Source organism: Pyricularia pennisetigena, chromosome 3 (assembly GCF_004337985.1).
Source record: "Pyricularia pennisetigena strain Br36 chromosome 3, whole genome shotgun sequence".
NCBI lineage: Eukaryota > Fungi > Ascomycota > Sordariomycetes > Magnaporthales > Pyriculariaceae > Pyricularia > Pyricularia pennisetigena.
The window spans coordinates 7,398,605-7,419,835 of NC_043742.1; the positions used below are offsets into that span (position 1 = coordinate 7,398,605).

At 48.9% G+C, this 21,231-nt stretch overlaps 6 protein-coding genes across 6 annotated transcripts; 3 read left to right on the forward strand and 3 right to left on the reverse strand.

Moving 5' to 3' along the window:
• Window positions 1-1,050: 1,050 nt before the first annotated feature.
• On the reverse strand, window positions 1,051-2,899 carry PpBr36_03765 (uncharacterized protein; the record flags this gene model as incomplete). The annotated part of the gene is made up of 2 exons (XM_029890935.1): window positions 1,051-1,518; window positions 2,684-2,899. The coding sequence occupies 2 exons, from the start codon at window positions 2,897-2,899 to the stop codon at window positions 1,051-1,053; spliced, it is 684 nt and encodes a 227-aa protein (XP_029754009.1).
• PpBr36_03766 (uncharacterized protein) lies at window positions 1,060-1,512 on the forward strand (the record flags this gene model as incomplete). Its single annotated transcript, XM_029890936.1, has 1 exon — window positions 1,060-1,512. The coding sequence occupies one exon, from the start codon at window positions 1,060-1,062 to the stop codon at window positions 1,510-1,512; it is 453 nt and encodes a 150-aa protein (XP_029754006.1).
• Window positions 2,900-3,660: 761 nt separating the features above from the next.
• Window positions 3,661-5,431, reverse strand: PpBr36_03767 (uncharacterized protein; the record flags this gene model as incomplete). Its single annotated transcript, XM_029890937.1, has 5 exons — window positions 5,358-5,431; window positions 4,983-5,291; window positions 4,837-4,924; window positions 4,003-4,294; window positions 3,661-3,922 (listed from the first exon to the last, which is right to left on the reverse strand). The coding sequence occupies exons 1-5, from the start codon at window positions 5,415-5,417 to the stop codon at window positions 3,661-3,663; spliced, it is 1,011 nt and encodes a 336-aa protein (XP_029754007.1). The 5' UTR covers window positions 5,418-5,431.
• A 623-nt stretch (window positions 5,432-6,054) lies between these two features.
• Window positions 6,055-6,762, forward strand: PpBr36_03768 (uncharacterized protein; the record flags this gene model as incomplete). The annotated part of the gene is made up of 3 exons (XM_029890938.1): window positions 6,055-6,057; window positions 6,182-6,323; window positions 6,386-6,762. 3 exons carry the CDS (start codon window positions 6,055-6,057, stop codon window positions 6,760-6,762), a joined length of 522 nt encoding a protein of 173 aa, XP_029754004.1.
• Window positions 6,763-12,201: 5,439 nt separating this feature from the next.
• On the forward strand, window positions 12,202-14,701 carry PpBr36_03769 (uncharacterized protein; the record flags this gene model as incomplete). Its single annotated transcript, XM_029890939.1, has 8 exons — window positions 12,202-12,270; window positions 12,512-12,666; window positions 12,806-12,862; window positions 12,918-13,038; window positions 13,102-13,568; window positions 13,796-14,001; window positions 14,062-14,378; window positions 14,438-14,701. 8 exons carry the CDS (start codon window positions 12,202-12,204, stop codon window positions 14,699-14,701), a joined length of 1,656 nt encoding a protein of 551 aa, XP_029754005.1.
• Window positions 14,702-16,020: 1,319 nt separating this feature from the next.
• Window positions 16,021-18,315, reverse strand: PpBr36_03770 (uncharacterized protein; the record flags this gene model as incomplete). The annotated part of the gene is made up of 2 exons (XM_029890940.1): window positions 16,021-16,998; window positions 17,059-18,315. 2 exons carry the CDS (start codon window positions 18,313-18,315, stop codon window positions 16,021-16,023), a joined length of 2,235 nt encoding a protein of 744 aa, XP_029753166.1.
• Between the last annotated feature and the right edge of the window lie 2,916 nt (window positions 18,316-21,231).

Genomic DNA, 21,231 nt, shown 5'->3' on the forward strand with positions numbered 1-21,231 from the left:
AAAAAAAAAACCTTGGCGCCGACCAAAACACGTGTAAGATGCGTGGAATTGCAGTTATCCGGAAGGAAAGGACGTTGTTTCAATATATATAAATATAGTTCACTCACCAAGCCACCCCCAGCCCCACTGGCGTCTTACAAAAACCGCCGTCAGGGGCATTAGCATTATATAGTAGGGAGGTAGGTATTAAGTATAGAGTGGCTGGTCCGGAGTGCGCTCCGACAAATGCGTAATTGAATTTGACTATTTGATCGTTGTGCCCCTGAATTCTAATACTCTATCATGCACTATTTCTTTTGGTAGTGTGAGTTGGTGCACGTTTACGCTGCACGGCGCGTGCTTGCGAATACGCACGTTCAAGCATAAGCTTCGAGGTGGTTTACAGCGCTTAGAGCTAGGATATGATAACGGGTACCGTTTCCTCGTCGCAGTATTCTTGTTTTTCCTACTACGCAATCATCGCTTGGCGATAGTACCATGTAGTGACGCAGGTGAGCTTGTGTTTTTTTTCCTACAGAAAGAAGCAGTCCTTGTTTCGACAATAGAATCGCACAACACTCAATAAACCGTCTCGATTGATATTATTTGGTCGCAACATTGTCTTTTTTTTTCGTTGAAAAAAAAAAAAACAATAGCAGTACCAATGATGATAAAAATATCATATTTCCGTGCAACATTATCTTAACTTATAATCTAGCTGTGGCTTAGCAAAATCAGATGATTAAACCTGGGCAGGTCAGCCTTACAAATGTATACAAAGTCCATGTTCTCATGGTCGCCATACTTACGTGGCTTCCATATGTAAATACCTTGGCTGATTGCAATGTGACTCAGCTGTTTGTGACGTTTCGGGAAACGTACCCAGGTTCACCATTGAGCGGCATACAAAAGATGCAAGTAAATGCAATCAAGCCAGATGTTGTTTTTTGTGTAGCTATATAGATATCATGCAATAATATTTTGAACTCGGTTGCTCAAGTACCCTACTCGGCCACGAATCTTCGATTGGCAAAACGTAATATAATTTATACATTTTTTTTCCCCAGCAAACTAGACGCAATGAGCACCACCAGCGCCTCCCCAAACACCGAACCACCGGCCCGGGGCCCCGACCTCCAGGACCTGCACTGCTACACCGAGACCAACGGCGTCATCACGACGACCATGTTCGACGTGCCGGGCTACCGCGTCGTGCGCGTGCTGGGCGTCGTCTACGGCCTGACGGTGCGCTCGCGCAACTGGGCCACCGGCACCGGCATGGTGCTCAAGTCCGTCATCGGCGGCGAGCTCAGGGGCTTCACGACGCTGCTGTACAGCGCGCGCAACGACGCCATCGGCCGCCTCGTCGCCGAGACCCAGAGTCGCGGCGGCAACGCCGTCATCGCCATGCGCTTCGAGAGCGGCGAGCTCGGCGGGTTCTGCCAGGTCTGCGCTTATGGAACCGCCGCGGTCGTCGAGAAGGTCGACCCGACCGCCGATGAGCATCCGCAGCTGGTGGAGGTGGCGCGGTGACGTACGCTGCCTTTTTTTACGTGTAGACATGGGATGGCCACAATCTGTTTTGAAATACCTTTCAGCATCTCCAACTTTACGCTCTTCTTTTTCAGGTTCTGCCTTATTTGCTCCTCGGGCAGAATTTTATTTGACTATGGGTTAATATATGGAATTCATCTGTTTGGCTAGTTGCGTTAGCAATTATTATCGATATTAACAGGATATTAGGTTCCTGTAAAAGGGCCTGTTAGCTTTATAGATACCTACTGTATAACCTATTTCAATTCATTAAGATGATAAATAGGAATAGCAATCGTGTGCCACGTTGGTTTATTCTCTAGTCGATTTAGTTTGTTGGGTCCCCTATTTCCATCAACAGATTAAAACACGAAAGTACTGACTGTTTCGCCAGTTGAAAAGGCATGATAATAAAAATCAGCAGCAAACTACAGGGGGGAAACTGGCTGGCTACATGGGAAAACATAAACAGGATGTAATTCCAATGTATGAGACTCCCATTCGCGAAAACGAAAGACCATAGTCGACAAGAGCGAGTATAGGATGCTGTCCCACAATCTGCTTCCTCCGCCACTAGACCCTATCCTTACACTGCGCGGTGGTGGTGGTGGCAAACCCTCGGCAGAAGCCCCTTAAATATGGTGGGAGTTTGCGTGCGAGCTTCGTTGACCCCCTTCGGATATGGCTTTGTGTCACGGCAGACTTTCTATATTCTGCCTTCGTCACCAATTAGCCGACACTGACAGAAAAACTCATCTGTTCACTTAAATTGACAAACGGATAAACGACTAGCGAGTCCGCAGATTCGACAAAGATGGACATGGAGGTGAAGGCGCGTTTTTTTTTAACGGCCTCCCTTGGCAAGAGTGCCTTTGGGTAGAACATTTGAGATGAATGAGCAAATGGGCAATTCAAACCCGAAAGGATGGCCGAAGACGTAATGTGTCGATCATGAATTGAGCTGCCTGAAAATAACTAGACTACAGAGCCATGCAGCTATGATTTTTGTCAGTTTGTAATGATTGCATCGAGCCGGCCATTTCCAACGCTGAAGAAAAAAAGCTAAAGTGCTTGCACTGTTAACTGTGGTAAAAATAAAGTACTTCAGTAAAAAAGTAAAAGGCGTAACGAAGGGCATAGTAAGCCAGAAGGTGGGTAGGTAGATAGGTACCGAATCGGATGCCTCTTGGCGACCTTTCTCGACGTCTTCATCGATAAACCGAATCGTCCTCTCGATTTGTGAAGGCCTTCTGAGCCATTCTTTTTCGGTAACCTCGGTTGTAATCTGCCGTAGGAGATCCTTGATAGCCTCTGACCAACTCGCTGGCTGCATGTCCGATTCTTCGTCGGAGTCATGCTTGGTCTGATTGCCTATGGACTCGGTCATAACCTTGAGCTGAGCTCACAAAGTCGGAAAAGTGTGCGCAATGTTGTCATTCATGTCGTGGACGAGAGCTTCGGACCCAGCTGTAAACCTCGCTGGCTTCGTTCTGATGCTCTTTGGTAAATTTATGTTACAGCCAAACAGTTGGATGGTTCTGAGCGTGATACGAGATAATATTGGTAGGGATACGATTTACTTGCAAGTTTTGATCGTACGAGTGGCAGCAAGTGAGTTGAACATCTCTAGAGTTGCTCCTTGGCGATTCTGCGGTGCACTAAGTGCGTACCCCTCCAGATTCCTGTGTAGGTATCTTGGCCAAATAGTTATAGTCTAGCGATTCTAGTCAACTGAACTTGCAATGGAATAGGATAATGATTGTGGGCGAAAGATAAAGGAGATAGTGAATAAGACAGGGAAAGGCCGTCTGGAATTATCGTCCTGGCATAAATAATCGCATGTGCATAGTAAAAAGAAACTAAAATCATTGCGCGCAGTGAGCCATCCTCAAATGAAAAGGTCTTGATGTCCATCTAAGGAACCAAGTAAAAAGAACCAAAAAAGAGGAACATGTGACGTAGGGAAATTGAAACAATGGAAAAAGAATGCGCAAATGCACAAATAAAAAAGGTACGGGTATGCGGGTAGCAATCAATATTAACTCCAGGTGCAAGCTAATCAGGTCCGAAAGATGCTGTTGCAGTGTTGTTATTGAGCAGGCAGTACGGCCTCTATGCTAAGCCGGCGCGCTCGCCACAAGATGCTGGCTACCTCTTCACCAAAATCGCAGCAGCATCTTTGATCTCCTCCTTGCTGACATACCCGCTGACAGCCGCCTCCTGGGCCGCAGGCCTCTGCTTTCCTTCACCGTAGTGGTACTGAAAGTACCTGTACCCCTGCGTGAGCTGCGCCGCCGAGTTCACGACGTGGGTCGCAAAGAGCAGGTAGTTCTTTGGGGTGACGGCAAAAGCGAAGCGCATGAATATACCAGAGTATCCCGCGAGGGCACACGTCATAGGGAGCGAAATCCTGTGCCGGTCGCGGGGGACTTTTTTTTAGTGATGGGTCACAGAAGACAAAGACCTTGCGGTATGGTTGGGAGGTCTCACTTGTCTGCTGGCGCTCTCTGAATGTCTGCTATGGCAGCGATCGGGATGCCAAAGGTCGATACGGGTCCCCAAAAGTCTTGCCGCCCAATTGATGTCAATTTAAGCTCGGGCAGAGGCTCTTGGATGTACTTACGCGTGGAGCACACATAGTCCATCACCTTGTTCGCCCTTATCCTGGCGTTGATCGATTTGACAAAGGCCGCCATGATTACAGACTTGTTTAGCACGTTAAACAAATGAAAGTTGCGTAAGAAACAAATGCTGAAGGTCAATCGGCTTTTTGCAAGTCCAGCTCACGCATTGGAGTTAGCGCCCTTCTGAGCGTCTGGTGCGGAGGTCAGCTTGGCTTTGTTGATGCCGAACAAAGCCCGCCCGTCTCCGAGATTGCCTATCAGGTTCACCCTTTCGGTTGATGTCACGTATGATTGGTCAAGAGCATAAAGTTGTAATGGCAGACGATTAGGTGTTTCATAACCCGTCAAACATGTTGTTTGAGAAGCTGTTTGGGTAAATAGCTTTCTTGTATGATTCAGTCCACACACCAGACTGTCATGCCCCGCCACAAGTTGGAGCGCTGTATCGTAGGTTTTCGTAAAATTTCCGCCAAAACGCCGTGAGTTTTAATGCTCAAACCATGCTACTTAACAAACCAGAATGCATCCAAGCATTTTATCGTCGCGGAGGCGGATTGAAGCCTGGTGGTCCTTGGCCACGACCACCAAAGCCTGGTGGAGGCTGAAAGCCGGGAGGAAAAGCCCCTGGAGGTGGGAAGCCGGGCGCTAAAGTACAACTGTTAGTCCATAGCCGCGCATCCTTGGGGCAGAGTTTTCTTACCACCTGGGGTAGGGAAACCAGGAGCGCCAGCGCCTGGGAAGCCAGGGAAGCCCGGGGGAGGAGCACCTCCAACGCCAGCAGCAGGACCCTATAGTCAACACAATCAGTATCCGAATTGTCTCTTTGTTCGTGATGGTCGAACGTACAGCAAGAGAGATAGGAGCAGCGGCTCCCCTAGCAGCTGGCCGTGCTGCACCAGGGCCAGCGGTGAGGGTCGAGGCGATGCCACCTGTTGTTGCCTTCCCGAGGCGCGCGCTAGGATCTGCTGGAGGCGGCGACTCCACAGAAAGCGAGACTATCTGGGCTCCGCGTACGATCGTAAGGCCGAGGGTTCGCTTCTCCTCCGATTCGACGGTTGATGAGGATGCGCCGGATGCGCCAGGGGCGGCGGGCTTGGCCTGCTTCCTCTTGATTTTGCGGAACTCTTCGGTGTCGGCCAGTACGAGGTTCATGTGCTGGAAAGAAATGTCAGCGATCCTGCTTGCATGTCTCGTAGGGCTCGTTCCTGCCAGCATATTTACCTTGTCAAACGCCATCATCTGTCCCACCATTTGCCGGCCGTCGTTGAGGGTGACCCGCATCCGGTAGTTGATCTGAGAGCATGTTAGTCTGTAGAATATCAGTCGGGAGGCCAGGTCGAGATCAACGTACGTATCCGGCCTGTTAAATTAACGCTGGTTAGTCCTATCAAGTTGCAGCGACCACACGACAGACTAGCGGGTTTGATCTGGAGGGGCTCTCATACCATCTTGCCTTGCTTGTTTGAGGCCGCCATCTTCACAGGCTCAGAGCGCTAGCTCCACTCCCAATGTACAAAAATTTGGTATGTGTTTCTGAAGTCAGACTTCAGGGCGACGCGGTCTTATCGGCTACTTTCGCGCTTCAAAGTCCGCATCAATTGGCATACGGACCAGCGGCGAAATTTCCATCCAGACCGACGCGGTCAAGCTATTTTGCTGGAGACACCAGGCTTGCAGGGAAGCTTGGGCCACTGGACAAGCAACCCACTAGGCCCATTTTGGAATGGGATCCACAAAGTTCTTCCCCTCTTGATGACATAATCCGTTTGGGCACCCACCAGGGAACTTTTTCGCCCACAAACCACAATTCGGAAAGGGGACTTTTTTCAAAAAGAGATCGCGAGAGTCGTTGTCTTCCTTCTGTCCGCCATTCAACCAACGAAGCCCATCCCCAGGTTTACTAACAAAATAGCCCATCATGGTACGCAATGCCTTCATGTTTCTGTACTTCACTCTAAAGTTCTCGATATGAATTTGAATGCGTCATCGGGTTTTACCGCGAGCGAACAACGGCCGTGGGTTTCATACTGACAATTCGCTTCTAGTCGTCCGAGAAGGCCAACAACCCCATGAGGGAGCTCAAGATCCAGAAGCTCGTCCTCAACATCTCCGTCGGAGAGTCTGGTGACAGGCTCACTCGTGCCGCCAAGGTGCTCGAGCAGCTGTCCGGTCAAACCCCGGTTTACAGTTAGTACCGCCATCGAATCATGTCCAGAACCAAACGACAAAATCTAACCCATAACCTACAGGCAAGGCCCGCTACACCGTCCGTACCTTCGGTATCCGCCGTAACGAAAAGATTGCCGTCCACGTCACCGTCCGTGGCCCCAAGGCCGAGGAGATTCTTGAGCGTGGCCTCAAGGTCAAGGAGTACGAGCTGAGGAAGCGCAACTTCAGCGAGACCGGCAACTTCGGGTTCGGTATCTCCGAGCACATCGATCTCGGTATCAAGTACGACCCTGGCATTGGTATCTACGGCATGGACTTCTACTGCTGCATGACCCGCCCGGGTGAGCGTGTCTCCCGCCGCCGTCGCTGCAAGAGCAGAATCGGCACCAGCCACAAGATCAACCGCGTCGAGACCATGAAGTGGTTCAAGTCTCGCTTCGACGGTATCGTCCGCTAAGCGACATCTTTGTATTTTTTTATGGCACGGCACGGTTATGAGGAGTTATAACGTTGGTTCAAGGAGCATATGGGCAAACGGTGACGACCTCTCACCTGGGAATTAAAAATCATTGGGTTTTGGCTTCGTCATGTATATCCTGCACTCAGTCTCTCGTGAGCATTTGCTCCACACAAGCATGGTCTGAATTTTCTTCAGCCAAGCTGCGGCCTTAGAGTCCGACCGGCCTGTGCCGGCTTCCCACAGCAAATGACATGCATGTTCATGCTTCGCTGGACAGATATTTGACGCCTTTGGAGTCTAGGAGTTTTTGCAATACATTTGAAGATACCTTGGGTTTGTGCTTGAACGAAACATCTTGATCCATCATGTCGCACTAACTACCATTACTTACACAACCATTTGCAAGAATCGCCATTTATATATGAATTTACCTGTAGCATCTCGTATTGAATAGCATGGGAATGGTGCAGGTGTTTGTATGGGTAATGTAGATTGCTGAGTATGTAAGAAGTCCGGTGTGTAGGTAGATAAATAGGTAAAGGGGCGGGAAAGCAGGTAGGCAGGTTTCGAAACATATTTACAAAGTGACAGGCTATCGATCAGTCACCTTCGGCTGTTAACCAGTCACTTCGCCTCTCGCTCTTGCAATATGAATAATATACATTTTGCGACCGTTTCTCAGCCAAATTCCATTAAAGCTCGTTTGGCAGTATGCTGAACTCATGGGCTCAGGAGTGTGGGGGATACCCGTCAAATTCTTCCCCAAAGTGATATAGCCTTGGTTTTTGTTTTATCAATGTATGAAGCGATTCCTAACTTTTGAAAGGCAATTTGCCCCGTACCTCACCACGCACTTTGTACCTAATGTTTCGATACTTATACTCTCACTTATAATGATTTTTCAAGTTCGTGAATTGTGGATTGTATTTTTATTTTTATTGCGGTAATGCGCTGTTGGACGCTCTGGTACAGACGTTTTCAACTTGAGGGAATGGCGCTACTTTCCAAGTCGTTACCCTTTCGTCTGTAGTTATACGTACCCAGCCAGAGTGAGGGGGGGTGGAGTCATAAAAGAACTCAGCAGGGAAACGATTTTCTGCCTATTTCTGCCCGCAACCTCATACTGAAAAGTGCCAAAAAGTGTTAAATCGATGCGTGATTTCTAGTTCAGGTTCAAAAGCATATGAAGACGTGGTAGGTAGATTATTTATACCCCTCAATCCACAAATGCAAAGGCAGGCAGGCACAACAGTATAACAGTACGGCATACCACGAGATAAGTTAGTATATCCCAACATATCGACAAACTTCGGCGAAATGATCAAGAGCTTACCCCAGGCTATTTTTGATCGCCAAAATAGCCCTCTAATATTTGTATTACAATTGAAGCACACCAACGTACACGTGCAGCCTAAATTGTAGGTAGGAGGGCCATGTATTCAGGTGGGAAGCGCTACCTAGGCTAAAGATCGTGACAGAGATTCTATGGTGCTCCCAACGCTGACTTAACGCTCATGAGCCCGAAATAGCAGGCGCGTTCACGATTCAAATTCAAACTCTTGGGTTAACTGTAAATGAATCTCTACCAACTTGGCATAGCTGCTCAGGACCTGCGATTTTTTTCCTGGTTTCCCGGCACTTACAAAAATCCCTTTTAGAAATAAATAACATCCTACGTTACATTTATCAAATGGCCCGCTTTCAATCGCCTCAAAAACACCACAGTACGATCCTACGATTCCCGTCAATACCGAGTGCCGGAAATAAAACGCACCATTTGTAAAAATACCGAATTCTAAATACAGAAGTCGGCCGTGGCGTAAGGCCATATCCAAAAGGGATAGCGAAGCTCGCGAATGAGCTGTTGCGTTATGTTAAGGGGCTTTGCGGAGGGCTTACCACCTGTTGCACTAAAAAAAACACAGCCAAAAGACGAAAGCTCCCGTCAATAGCTAATACCAGTGACTTCGGTAAATAAAGCCTGCAACACCACCACTATTACTACTACTTCTAACACTGGCAAAGAAGCTATATTGACCTTGCCTCGTTTTTACAAAAGAACTGATCAATCCACGCACCGGAAATCTTGACTGACCAATCCACACACGAAAAAAGTTTAACAAATCGGTTTAATATAGGATAGTTTACGCGCTTTCCTCCCTTCGGGCTTTGCCTTCAAAGGGGAAATTGCTTCGCCAACAAAAAGATTATGCCACTCGTGACAATTTCTGTCGCCAAGGTTTTCTCAGTTCCCGCTGGGTTCGAGCGTGAAAGGGATTCATTTGTGGGTTGAACTTTGCTGTCTTCCAGGGGGCCCGCAAAGCTCAACCCACAAATACCTGGATCCTAACGTTCGCCAATGGCGCTGGTGGTAACAAGACCGGCGACGACGACGATAACCAGACTGGAAATGCTATCGACATGGATACTGACTTGGATAATAGCAGGTTGAGCCGCGATAAAAGCTCCTTGGACAGTAATGACGAACTGTTTACGCCGCAGACGAATTCCACTCCTGCCTCAGTTCAAACGGAAACGATATCGTCGAACAAAGGCCAAGCGTCCACTGGAGGAAAGGCGCCTCGCGAATGGTCTAGTGAGGGCGACTATGGCGCTACTGCAGAGCAGAACATACACCCTTACATGCCCTGCATCAAGTCCGCTCTAAAATCAGCTCATATTAAAGAATGTTAGGCCGCCAGGAAAGACCAGCGTTGTTGTAACTGCAACAATGGCAATCATTGTTACCTAGCCAAGCTGGGGTCAGATTTCGACGAACTCAGAATTGAGGTACACTAACAAAAATCGCCAAAATGACCTCTCAATTTCCCATTGTCAACAAACAAATTACATAACCCGGAAAAACAGCAACTTTTGCCGCCCATTAATTTATGGGGCAGCACTTTTCTTTTTCCTCTTTATAACTTATTTTCTCCATTCAAAATAGCTATTTGCAGGGGTAGTAGTCTGGAGTTTTTTTTTTTTTTTTTTTTTTTTTTTTTAAAAAAAAAAAAAAAAGAAATCGCTTTATTTAAACCCACCTTAAAGGTATATGTATATTCCTGGCCAAGTATTCCTCATCCAGGTCCTGAGGGCGGCTTGCCTCAGGCTTCAAAACCCTGTCATTCTCAAGGGCGAAAAGTCAGTATAGTAGAAGTGGGTAGACTGCCTTTCCCAAGGCGGTCCCCGGAATCCATTAGGAAAATCGCATGCGGAGCAAAATACAGAGAAGACTGCTTGTTCATAACTTACCCCAGCTTTTTGGCTGACGAAGAGGTGGAGCGGGACAAAGTTTTGCTTGGTGGTGTGACGGCTTGTATACGCAAGAATGTCTCATGGGTGACTGGTGAAATAGACTGGTTAGAGAGCCCTTCTACACCTCTAAACTGGGCGTGGGTTTCGATCAAAGTCCCAAAGGCTCATCTAAGAGGCATACAATTGTCCGAGTTCTGTTTGGGCACGACCTATGCCGGGCATTCGGAGGTGCACCTCAGGACACTAATGCAGAGGAGTACTTTGTCAGGGAAACCCGGCAAGGCCGGAGGGAGCCTGAATATCTTCAGAGGCTTTGGGATGGCAGAGAGAAAAAGCTCATGGTCAGCTGCACCGATGGCACAGAGTTGCGTCTCATACGACGTACTGAGCGCAAACGTGCCGAGAAGTTGAGCTTCTATTTTAACCCATCACTGTCTGAGCAACCGGATTTTATTTCAGAACTTCAGTTCCTCAGGAACAATCTGCTCAGGATTGCACAGCGACTGCCATGAACAATATCTCCAGACCCATCCTTGATCATGCCTGTGGTTGGCCCCTATGCTTTCTCCTTCGACGGGCGGTATTCACAATCCATGCCGTGGAGTGACTTCTTTACCTCGCTGAGGACCTCCTTGACTACAGAGTCTCCAGAACCTGGCCTATAGGTGTTAGCTCGGCCGGCAGATCCAGCTTTCGACGTTTTGAGATCGTACCCTGGCCCCGATGCTGACTGGTCCAGCTTGTGGGCTCAACTTGTGTCCAAACTAATGGGCCCAGAAGAAACCAATTTTTCTGGCCCGGTACCCAAGCGAGACTGGAACTCTACGATCAGCTACCTCGACCACATTCAGAAAACCCCATCGAACCTATCCTGGCTCAATCAGACAGACGACATTTCGCCTGCTGAACAGTATGCGTACGATCTCCTTGACGGTGATCAGATCCGTCCCCTATACAGACGGTTACTCGGATCATAAGCTGACCTTAATGTCAGTGGAGTGGATGGTGTGACACGCTGCCGACAACTGTACCGTGTTGCGTGGCATGAGAACCCAAGCATCATTATAAAACTCAACTCCAGGCTGCTGCTCAGCCCTGCCCCCTATTTGCTGAGATACCCGACGAAATGACGCCAACGTCGCAGACACCAACCATTGTCAGCGTGTTCATCAGGCCGATAATTGCCAAATGTATATATCGAGAGAAATCAGCGCCTCAAATCGCTTTTCACATGAGGTTACAGGATCTTTGGTCCGCACAACCCCCCTTGCTGAGGACTGGAACTGGCTGCCAAAGGTGTTGCTGATGGAATTCGAGTGGCACTCCGCACACCTTATCCGCGTGTACATCGCGGCGTTTATGGGTCGCCCTAAGAGGACTCTGTTTGGGGGTTGAGTTCCGCGGCCATGATCACGTCGATTTTCCCATGACTTTTTGGTGCATTGATCCACCGACACCCAGATTTAGGGACGAATCAGAGCCTTTTCAGATCTTTGTGGCGTCTTACAGGTAAGTACAAAGCAAAGCCACAATTGCGCCACGCTTAATCTGGGAGAGCTTGAGAATTGAGATGGAGACACTAACAAAAATCGCCAAAATTGCCTACCAACTCACCATTGTCAACAAACCATAGCCTTTCACTTCTACCAAATATACATAATCAGAACAAAGAATAGTGATTGCCGTCAATTAAATTTTTGAGCCCAGTTGATTTTCATGATCTGGCTTCTCCATTTAGAATAGTTATTTGCAGGAGTAGTTTGGAGTTGGTCTAATTCTATCCCCAACTTGGCGCTCTTAATATTGATTCAATTACTTCGGTCGCAATGAGCCACGGTCATACCACCAACTCACTGATCCTCAGGCATTTATTGGCAGCTGCCGACTAGCCATTGCGGGCCGTCAATCTCTTCGGGCAACCGGTTTCTTGACGTGCTGGTCCGTGCCCAGCGAGAAATTCCTGCTTCTCCCGGGATTGGTCCACACAGAGCACAGGGCTCCACCCGACTCCTCTCAGGCCCGGGCTCTTCCTCTCGTTTTGGTGGCTTCCTTGCTCCGAAAAAAGTCCTCTTTTTCATCAAAGTCCATAAGCTCCCAATCTCCTCTCTTCCCCAACGCGATTGCAAGGTGGTTCGCAATCGCTTCTCTTGTTTTTCTTAGACCCTCAGATACCAGTTAATAATGTTCAGAAACGCCCTCCGCCAGTCGACCCGCGCAGTCGGTGCCGTCTCTGCCTCCGGCAGGGTCGCTGTAAGTTATCATCTTCCTCGAACCTTTTGGACCTCAATGCCATCGAACGCGCATCCGGACCGGACCAATTCATCTCGAGGCTTTTCGGCGAGCTTCATTAAGCTCAATGGGGTGGTTTTGGCGACCTCGGAGAGCTTCGGGAGCTTGGTTGAGCTCTGAGAAGTTTGCAGGTCTCAAGGTGCTTTGGTGTAACCAACCACAGAGCACATCGGCTAACCCGTCTTTCGCTCGTCACGCCCAGGCCCGCAATGTCGCTCCCGCTTTTGCCTCGAGGCAGGCTCGCACCTACGCCGATAAGGCCTCGCCGACCGAGGTCTCTTCTATTCTCGAGCAAAGGATCCGCGGTGTCCAGGAGGAGGCTGGCCTCGCCGAGACTGGCCGTGTTCTGTCCGTCGGGTACGTCAAGCATTGGAGCGACGAGATGGAAGCTTATACTGGATAAACTATTACGCAATCCGACATTGAAACAACCCAACTTCAATCGGGAGAAAAAATTATCAGTGCGACATGGATACTGATTTTTCTCATTTCACAGTGATGGTATCGCCCGTGTGCACGGTATGGCCAACGTCCAGGCCGAGGAGCTTGTTGAGTGAGTACTACCAGATTCCGAACTCGCTCCAGAACATGGGCTAATCCAATCGCAGGTTCGCTTCCGGTGTGAAGGGAATGTGCATGAACCTCGAGGCCGGCCAAGTCGGTGTCGTGCTTTTCGGTTCTGACCGTCTTGTCAAGGAGGGCGAGACTGTCAAGCGTACCGGAGAGATTGTAAGCAAGATACCACAACCCCCTAGTTATCCACCACCCACTAACGACACATTTATCCCCTAGGTTGATATCCCCGTCGGCCCTGAGATGCTTGGTCGTGTCGTCGACGCCCTCGGTAACCCCATTGACGGCAAGGGCCCCATCAACACTAAGGAGAGGCGCCGTGCTCAGCTCAAGGCCCCTGGCATTCTGCCCCGTCAGTCCGTCAACCAGCCCGTGCAGACTGGTCTCAAGTCTGTCGACGCCATGGTGCCCATCGGTCGTGGTCAGCGTGAGCTGATCATCGGTGACCGTCAGACCGGCAAGACTGCCGTCGCTCTGGACGCCATGCTGAACCAGAAGAGGTGGAACAACAGCAACGACGAGTCCAAGAAGCTTTACTGTGTCTACGTCGCTGTCGGCCAGAAGCGTTCCACTGTCGCCCAGCTCGTCAAGACCCTTGAGGAGAACGACGCCATGAAGTACAGCGTGGTCGTCGCCGCCACTGCTTCCGAGGCTGCTCCTCTGCAGTACCTTGCTCCTTTCACAGGGTATGTTTTAACCTCGCCATCCCATTCACGCTCATATCATGTATCCATATTGCACCTCTGCCCTCCCGCGTACCTTCCTCTCCTGAGTACCTTCGTATGACATGTGACTTCCCGTCACATGTCCCATTCTGCCTTCTATCACGTGTCTCCCCGACGCCCACCTTCCACGTCCCCATCTCCCGTCTGTAGAGTCACAAGCACGCTGACAGCTCTCTCGACAAAAACAGTGCATCAATTGGTGAATGGTTCCGTGACAATGGCAAGCACTCGCTCGTGATCTTTGACGATCTGTCGAAGCAGGCCGTTGCCTACCGTCAGATGTCGCTGCTGCTCCGCCGTCCCCCGGGACGTGAGGCTTACCCCGGTGACGTGTTCTACCTTCACTCACGTCTGCTCGAACGCGCCGCCAAAATGAACAATTCCACGCATGGAGGTCAGTGTTTCTCAAAGTCAGCGCATATTTGACGATCAGAAGCTAATAGTATACAAACAGGCGGCTCGATGACTGCTCTGCCCATCATCGAGACCCAGGGTGGTGATGTGTCTGCTTACATTCCCACCAACGTCATTTCTATCACCGACGGTCAGATCTTCTTGGAGGCCGAGCTTTTCTACAAGGGTATCCGTCCTGCCATCAACGTCGGTCTGTCCGTGTCTCGTGTCGGTTCCGCTGCCCAGCTCAAGGCCATGAAGCAGGTCGCTGGTTCGCTCAAGCTCTTCTTGGCTCAGTACCGTGAGGTTGCTGCTTTCGCCCAGTTCGGTTCCGACCTGGACGCTGCCACTAAGCAGACCCTGAACCGTGGTGAACGCGTAAGTTGACAATTCACTCATTCTTTCCATAGCCTAAGCTAACATGTGTCAATCTACAGTTGACCGAGCTCCTGAAGCAGAAGCAGTACTCGCCCATGGCCGTTAACGAGATGGTTCCCCTGATCTTCGCCGGTGTCAACGGTTTCCTCGACAACGTCCCCGTCGCCAAGATCCTGCAATGGGAGTCCGACTTCCTGTCTCACCTCAAGACCAACGAGTCTGACCTACTTGCCACCATCGAGAAGGAGGGTGCCATCAGCAAGGACCTCGAGGCCAGGTTGAGGGATGTTGTCGGCTCTTTCACCAAGAGCTTCGTCGCTTAAATACCGGGTGTGTCACATACACAAAAGCACTTTCCAGACGGTGTGGGACAGATGCGGGTGGATGCGTATACCTGATATCTGTGTTTTCATCTACTAGAACGGCAGGAGAGGCTCTTCTTTTACCTTGTGTGTCGAGGGACTTGGAGAAGCCGGCGGGAGTGATGCCGAAACTTCTCCAGTGTGTTCATTGTAAAAATAGAGTCGAAACTCAATCAAGCACTCGAATTCCTTTTGTCTTAATATTTACTTTTCTGTGCGTTCGTCTCGTCTTGCTGTATAATGTCCTGGAGAATTCGCATTGGGTCGTGAGGGTTGTAGTAATCGCGAAGACAGAAGCAAACCACATTGGACAGAGTGGGTAATCATGTCTTTATCCTAGATTTGCCCAGTCATTGGAAAGTACATTCAACGAATGAGTTCTAGATTGTATTTTGAAGTTGAGCCTTGGCTGTCGTACGCCTCGGACCGTCCGTCTGCCTACCAACACCTTCAGAACACGCTTTGAAATAAAGGGTAACAAAACTCGGGGAAATTGTCTTGATTCGTGCCTCAATCTGCCTGTCGATGGAATCCCAAAATATTACCTCAAACGACTCAAGAAAGGAATCAAGATCACAACGAATTTTCAGAAACGGCCTATTCTGCTAAAAGTGTGATGTTCTGGGATAACTACCGAAACTAGCCCGAATCCGGGTGACAGTAAAGTCATACCGATCTTGCATTGAACATTAACTCTGATCTGATTACCGTACATGATCACTTACCTTCTTACCTATACCTGTGTACTTATCTGTTTACTTATCTATTTACTTACCTGTTTACCTACCTGCTTACCTGTTTACCTGTTTATACCCAATGCTGACGCGAACTTTGTGTTGCAAATATAACCGCTAATTATTATAACTTGCTGCTTGATAAGGGGCCTTGTTCTATAAGCAGTTGCGGAATGCCTGAAGATTGCACCTGGGGATTTTGCTAATGGTGTAAGAGTTTCGTTTGGTTAGGATTACCCTCTCTGCCTGTAGGAACTCAAATGTAACGACCTATTGGTGCAGAGAAGTTTGCCATATAACCGGGTATTCCCTCTGCTGTTCGAAAAACAAAAAAAAAACAAAGATAAAAAAACAAGGCAAACTGTCTAGGAAAATGCGCAGACCAAAAATCAAAGGGAGTCAGAAGCGCCGTCAAACTGCTTAGCAAAAGTCGCAAAAGCTTTTGCCTGGTCGCGCATACGCATGTATTTGTCCCTAAGCTCGGCAGTTTCCTGCTTTTGTTGTTCAAGCTCAAGCTCCTGCTGTTCAAGGTCAAGTCTCAGCTGTTCAATCAAGTCTCAGCTGTTGGACTTGAGAATTTTCCTCCTTCAGCTGTGAAACTTCAGCCTTGAGCGCCAGTATCTTCCTTGTTTTAGACCCAAGCTTATGTCTAACAGCGTCAGTGATATTGTTTATAGTTTTGTTGTCTGCGTCCGACATATTCTGGTGCGTGTTATCGCCATCTGGGCTTGCGTTCTTGGACTTGTCCGCGTCCTGGAGACTTCCGGCTCCGTTGGTCTTGTCGGGGCGACTGGTCTTGCCAGCGATCCTGTCCTTGGTGACAGGTTTGGTATTGGCAGCCTTATTATGGGCAGGCCTGATGAATTCCACCGGGCCAGGAGTCTCCCTTCTGCCACTTTCGTCAAACTGTCGGCCAAAAAAGCGAAGGTCGAAAGAGCTAAAGAGACCGTCGCGGTTATCGGCGTTTTTGATGCACCACTCTTCGAAAAGGTGGCACTCTTCCGTCTTGGTCGGATTGATGAATTCACTTGAGAAGTGAACACCATAGTTGAAAAAGCGCCGATAAGACTCGAGGCCCCAATCCGCAAAACGTCTTTGTCCTGGTCCCCCCTCCAGGATCAGATCGTACAATCGCGCATTTCCGAGCGCCTCGACGGTATCATACTTATTCTCGCGGCAGAGGGTTACAGCCCTGCAGGCTATAGCGCACAGATGAAGCTTGTAAAGTGACGATATATCAGCTTTGATCGGGAGAGGGGGGAGACTTTTGTTCTCGGCGACAGACTTGACGAAAGTCATCTGGTTGGAATCCGTTTGAGTACTCGTGCGCTTCGAAAACCAGGACTTTGACTGGTTTGTAGGGCGGTTCAATTCCGCCCAAGCCGGAATCTTGGAAAGATTCGCCATATAATCCGCCATTTTCCCGGTGAACTCTTTCCTCCTTAGCAGCGCAAGCAACTCGAAGGCCGTCTTGGGATTCATTTGATGAGTGGGCGTCATCTTAGCCACTTCGCGGAGCAATCCCTACGGAAACTCTTTAGCATAGTCGTCGTGTTGCTTGCCTCCCCGGCGTCGTATAAGTACCGCAGATTGTTTAGTGTCGGCGAGCTCTTTAGGGGATTTGCGGTTGCAAATAACTAGCCAAGTGAAGAGGATATCCCTTGCCTCGATGAGGAGCGCTGACTCTTTGTTATCTTGCTCGGCACGAACTTCCTGAAGTTCTGTGCTCTCCTCCACCCAATCTTGGTCACCTTCGAAGACAGTGCAAGCATACGCCTTCTGGCGCACGACCAAGGGCGAAGAATCGTTGACCATATCGTAGTTAGGACCGTCGGGAAGGTCGTGGCGCATGGCAATTGCGTAAGGGTTGTTCATCTTGAGTCGGAAAAGCCGATCTGCAGTCTCCCTGGCAGTCTCCTGAGCAGTTTTCTCCGCTGTTGAAGTTTCGAATCTTTGCCTGAGCTTGTCAAAATATGCGTCGGGCTCGGGCCTTGAGATAGAGAGGTCATCATCGAACATATCCTTGAATGTTTTCGGAATTAAGATTCCTGCCCAGTTCTGTGCCCAGTTTTCCGTAGGAATCCGGGCCTCTTTGTAAATCCGGCGTAGGAGCCCATTGCGAATCAACTTTGCCAGTTTCTGTAGACTGACAACTACTAACTTGTCTGTTTCCGGCTTTGCCAGAATTTCCCTCCAGTTGAGGTTATCGATTTCCGTGAGAGGAATTTCGTATGCAGTGGAGGTAACGACCTTAATTCGAATTATAAAAACGAGTCTTAGTAAATAAGGAAGAACGTTTCCAAGTTCGCCAGACAATTCGGCCGATCGCAGGTCATCTCCAGCAAGCCAAAAAAGAAATGGGACTTTGTCGAACTTGCAAATGGGGATATTGCCGAAGTCATGACGAATCTCGTAGCGAGACTGGAGGTTATAGTCCGACGTGTTGTCGTTGAGGTTTTCACAGAGATGTTCGTAGGCGTCCCGGGAAAAGGCCACGAGTGCAGCACAGGAATCTGATTGGGAAAAATCATTTTCATCTTCCAGTTTTGGCTGCGGGGTACGACTCTTGTACTTCTTCTCAATATCGCTCAGGTAGGTGTTGATCAGTCGGCGGGCCTCACGCTTGTCCATCTTGTAGTATTCCGGCATCAAGGCGCCAGGGCGCCAGTCTTCGGCAATGTCCTCCGGACCGGCGTCTGGATCGGAGTCTTGCTGAGCATGATTCTTCGGGGCGGAAAGCTCTTCGCCATCGTCTTCAACCTCATCGTGCTTCCGCTTAGAGGTTTGTACCGGGATGTCCAGCGAGCGATTAGTGTCGGTTTTATCTATGTCCGACGCCATCTTGGAAGGAGTTAGCTAGTTAGATTAGAAGTTAACAGAGGAAAGTCTTGGCCATTTACCTTGTGTCTTGCGTCCTAGGTAAAATAACGAATGCTTTGCGTGACGATTATTGAAAGTATGGATAAATAATGTGAAGTGATGGGATAGTGAGTGAGAGGCTTGGGACGTTACGAAGTGGTTGTAGGGAAGTATGTTTCCAAATTTGGCAGGGTCGAGGAAAGAATTGGTGCCGAATTTGATACCTGCTCCAGATTTCGAGTGGTCCAGGCGGTTGACGTGCTGAAAAATGTACAGTTACAGTGGCGGTACCTTTTTTTATACCTACCCGGTAGGCGAGCAGCCAGGCAAACCGAATCCTCACAGGTGCATCCCCCAGGTCTGCTGCTCAACGGCAACCCCATATACGCACACGTACGCCATAGCGGTCACCTCCCAGACCCAATATCAAATGGCACCCAACTACACGGGCCCGCCCTCATGGGTGCACCTCCTAGGTCCATTGCCTAAGAGTACCAAGGTATATATGCATACCCTGTCAACTCCTGCGTAATATAATCAACGGGCCGACCACTGCTCACCCATACCCAAGTAGATCGAGGTGCATGAGTACGCCCACTTCGTCAACCCTCTAAAGATCCTAGCATATAAAACTATGTTCAGAAACTGATGAGGTACATTTATAAGGGCGAACAGGTGCAGGAGTCGAGAGCTATCAAATAGGCAGACATGTGTGAAATTAGCTCTATACATATGACTCAAAGTCAAGGAAGCAAGCAAGCAAGCAAGCAAAAGGAGAAAGGGACAAATATAGAATCAGTTAGGGTCGAATATACGAGGAAAAAAACCAGACATGCAGCCACAATCCCCAATGCTTCGTGATATTAAGTATACCTAGACTCATTGGAATAGTAAGGAGGAGACTATCAAGCGTGAGTCACAAGACCTCGTCACTGGGAACAAGCTTGTGTTAGCCGTGGACTGGAATATTAGACATATGGCTTGTACTGCAAGACATGGTGGCGTCTGGAAAGAAATGGTTGATATCCGCGGATCTTGTCTGTGGATCGCTGACTCTTCCAACAAGATGACTGTCAACTCGGCAGTGGCTTCGAGCTTGATCAAGATAAAAAAAAAGGCACGCCTCATTGGTATATCATTAATAGGTAAGCTGACATGATCTGAGGATACTGAGAAGCCGCCCCGACGGGTAGGCAGGTATGAAGCTCAATCATCGTCGAGGTGAGCGATCGAGGAATGAAGTTGAAATAGTGGAACCATTCGCGTGTATTTACCCCGCAACATCGGGTCTGCTTGTGGCATATGCCCTATCTAAGGAAGGTACGGTACGGTACATTCACCTTAATTGCCAGGTAGAGTTGCCTTTACTCAGGGGTGAGGGTGTGGGGTATTCATCCGATGAGGAGGTAAAACGCCATGTCTTTCAACCCCTGAACACCTGACATGATGTGTGTAACGCAACATCTGCGGCATCTTGCTGCTTTCAAGCATGCTCGCCAGTCTGCAAATTGATTGCCTTATGCTTTACAGCGTCGCACATAAAGGCAGCACGCGAAGGGGGCTTGACTGTGCTGCTAGACAGATGCTTAGGATCCTGGGACTACAGTACAGTGCCTGGTTGGAGTGATCATTCCTAGCAATCTCTTGCAAATAGCTATCTGAAGAAGCTCCATGGACGGCCTCGGTGTGCATACTTGTCTCTTGGCCTGGGTATTTAGCCCCTGAAATGTAGAGAGGGCCGAGATCATCAAGGACGCCCCTGGTTACAGGCGGGAGATGAGTGATTGGGTATCTGTATCATATTATATATTCGAGTATACAGTTCTGGATATATACAGTCTTCATTGATGCATAATTAGCCATCTGTCCAATCACTTTTCAAATGATGAAAGGGAAGCATCCTCCCCATATCATAGTGATCAAGTGAATCAACACTTATGGCGCGCGCCTAATCTTCAAGACACGCTTGATGAACGCAGTGCATCGTCAGGTGGAAGGCTTTAACAGAATATCAAAAGAAACATTGACAGGCAAGTCCAGAGGCTTAATCTTCTTGTTTCAGGCTGCTGGTGTAGTCGCGAGGTTACTCGGTGACGTTTTAATAAAGCTAGACTCTTGAACCAGGAGTAAGTTAGTACACGATCCTGCAATCTTGTCAATGAAGCAGGTCTCTATTGGTGCATGGTTCATTCCTGACCGAAACAAGCTGATCCTCTATATACTGATGGCTCCTAGGTACGTAGCTGGGCTTGTCCTCACTGAAAGCGTCAAGGTTTGTGTATCTTTACCAGAATTTACAGCAAGTACATCTAATTTTCTATTCAATATGTTGCATACTTATTGCTCCCAGAGTCACATACAAGTGACTCCCTTGGGTGGAGTAGGGGGGCCTGAGAACGGCCACGTAAATATTATGCATATGCAAACGTGCAGCGTGTTGCTTTCTATTTACGTTATTTCATTTGTGTTTGCTGTAAATATAATAATTATTACCTGTCATTTTTTCCCTCTCCGAAGTGAGCCCTCCATGTGGCGACTCGCTTGCTCTGGTCGTGGTGCACAGCAAGATCTCAGTCTCGGGATTCGGGCCGAAAGTCACCGAGGGCTTTCCAGCATCACTTTACACTCGAGAATTGTGCTCACCCACAAAATCGCCGCAAGTTGTTTGGGGGCTTTTCATTGTGGAATGGTTGATGCGATCAATTTTGGGTTACGGAGCGAGCGGATGCCATCAGGTGACTCACCGTATGGAGTACAGCCAAAATGAGGTTCTGCGCCGGCCCGGATGCACGACCCCGAACCTCCGCACTGCATGCCGAATCCCAGCGATCTGGTCTCTCGAATGATTTAAGTAATTATTTTAGACAACCAAATAGAAGTGGCTGGGGTATTTCTGCA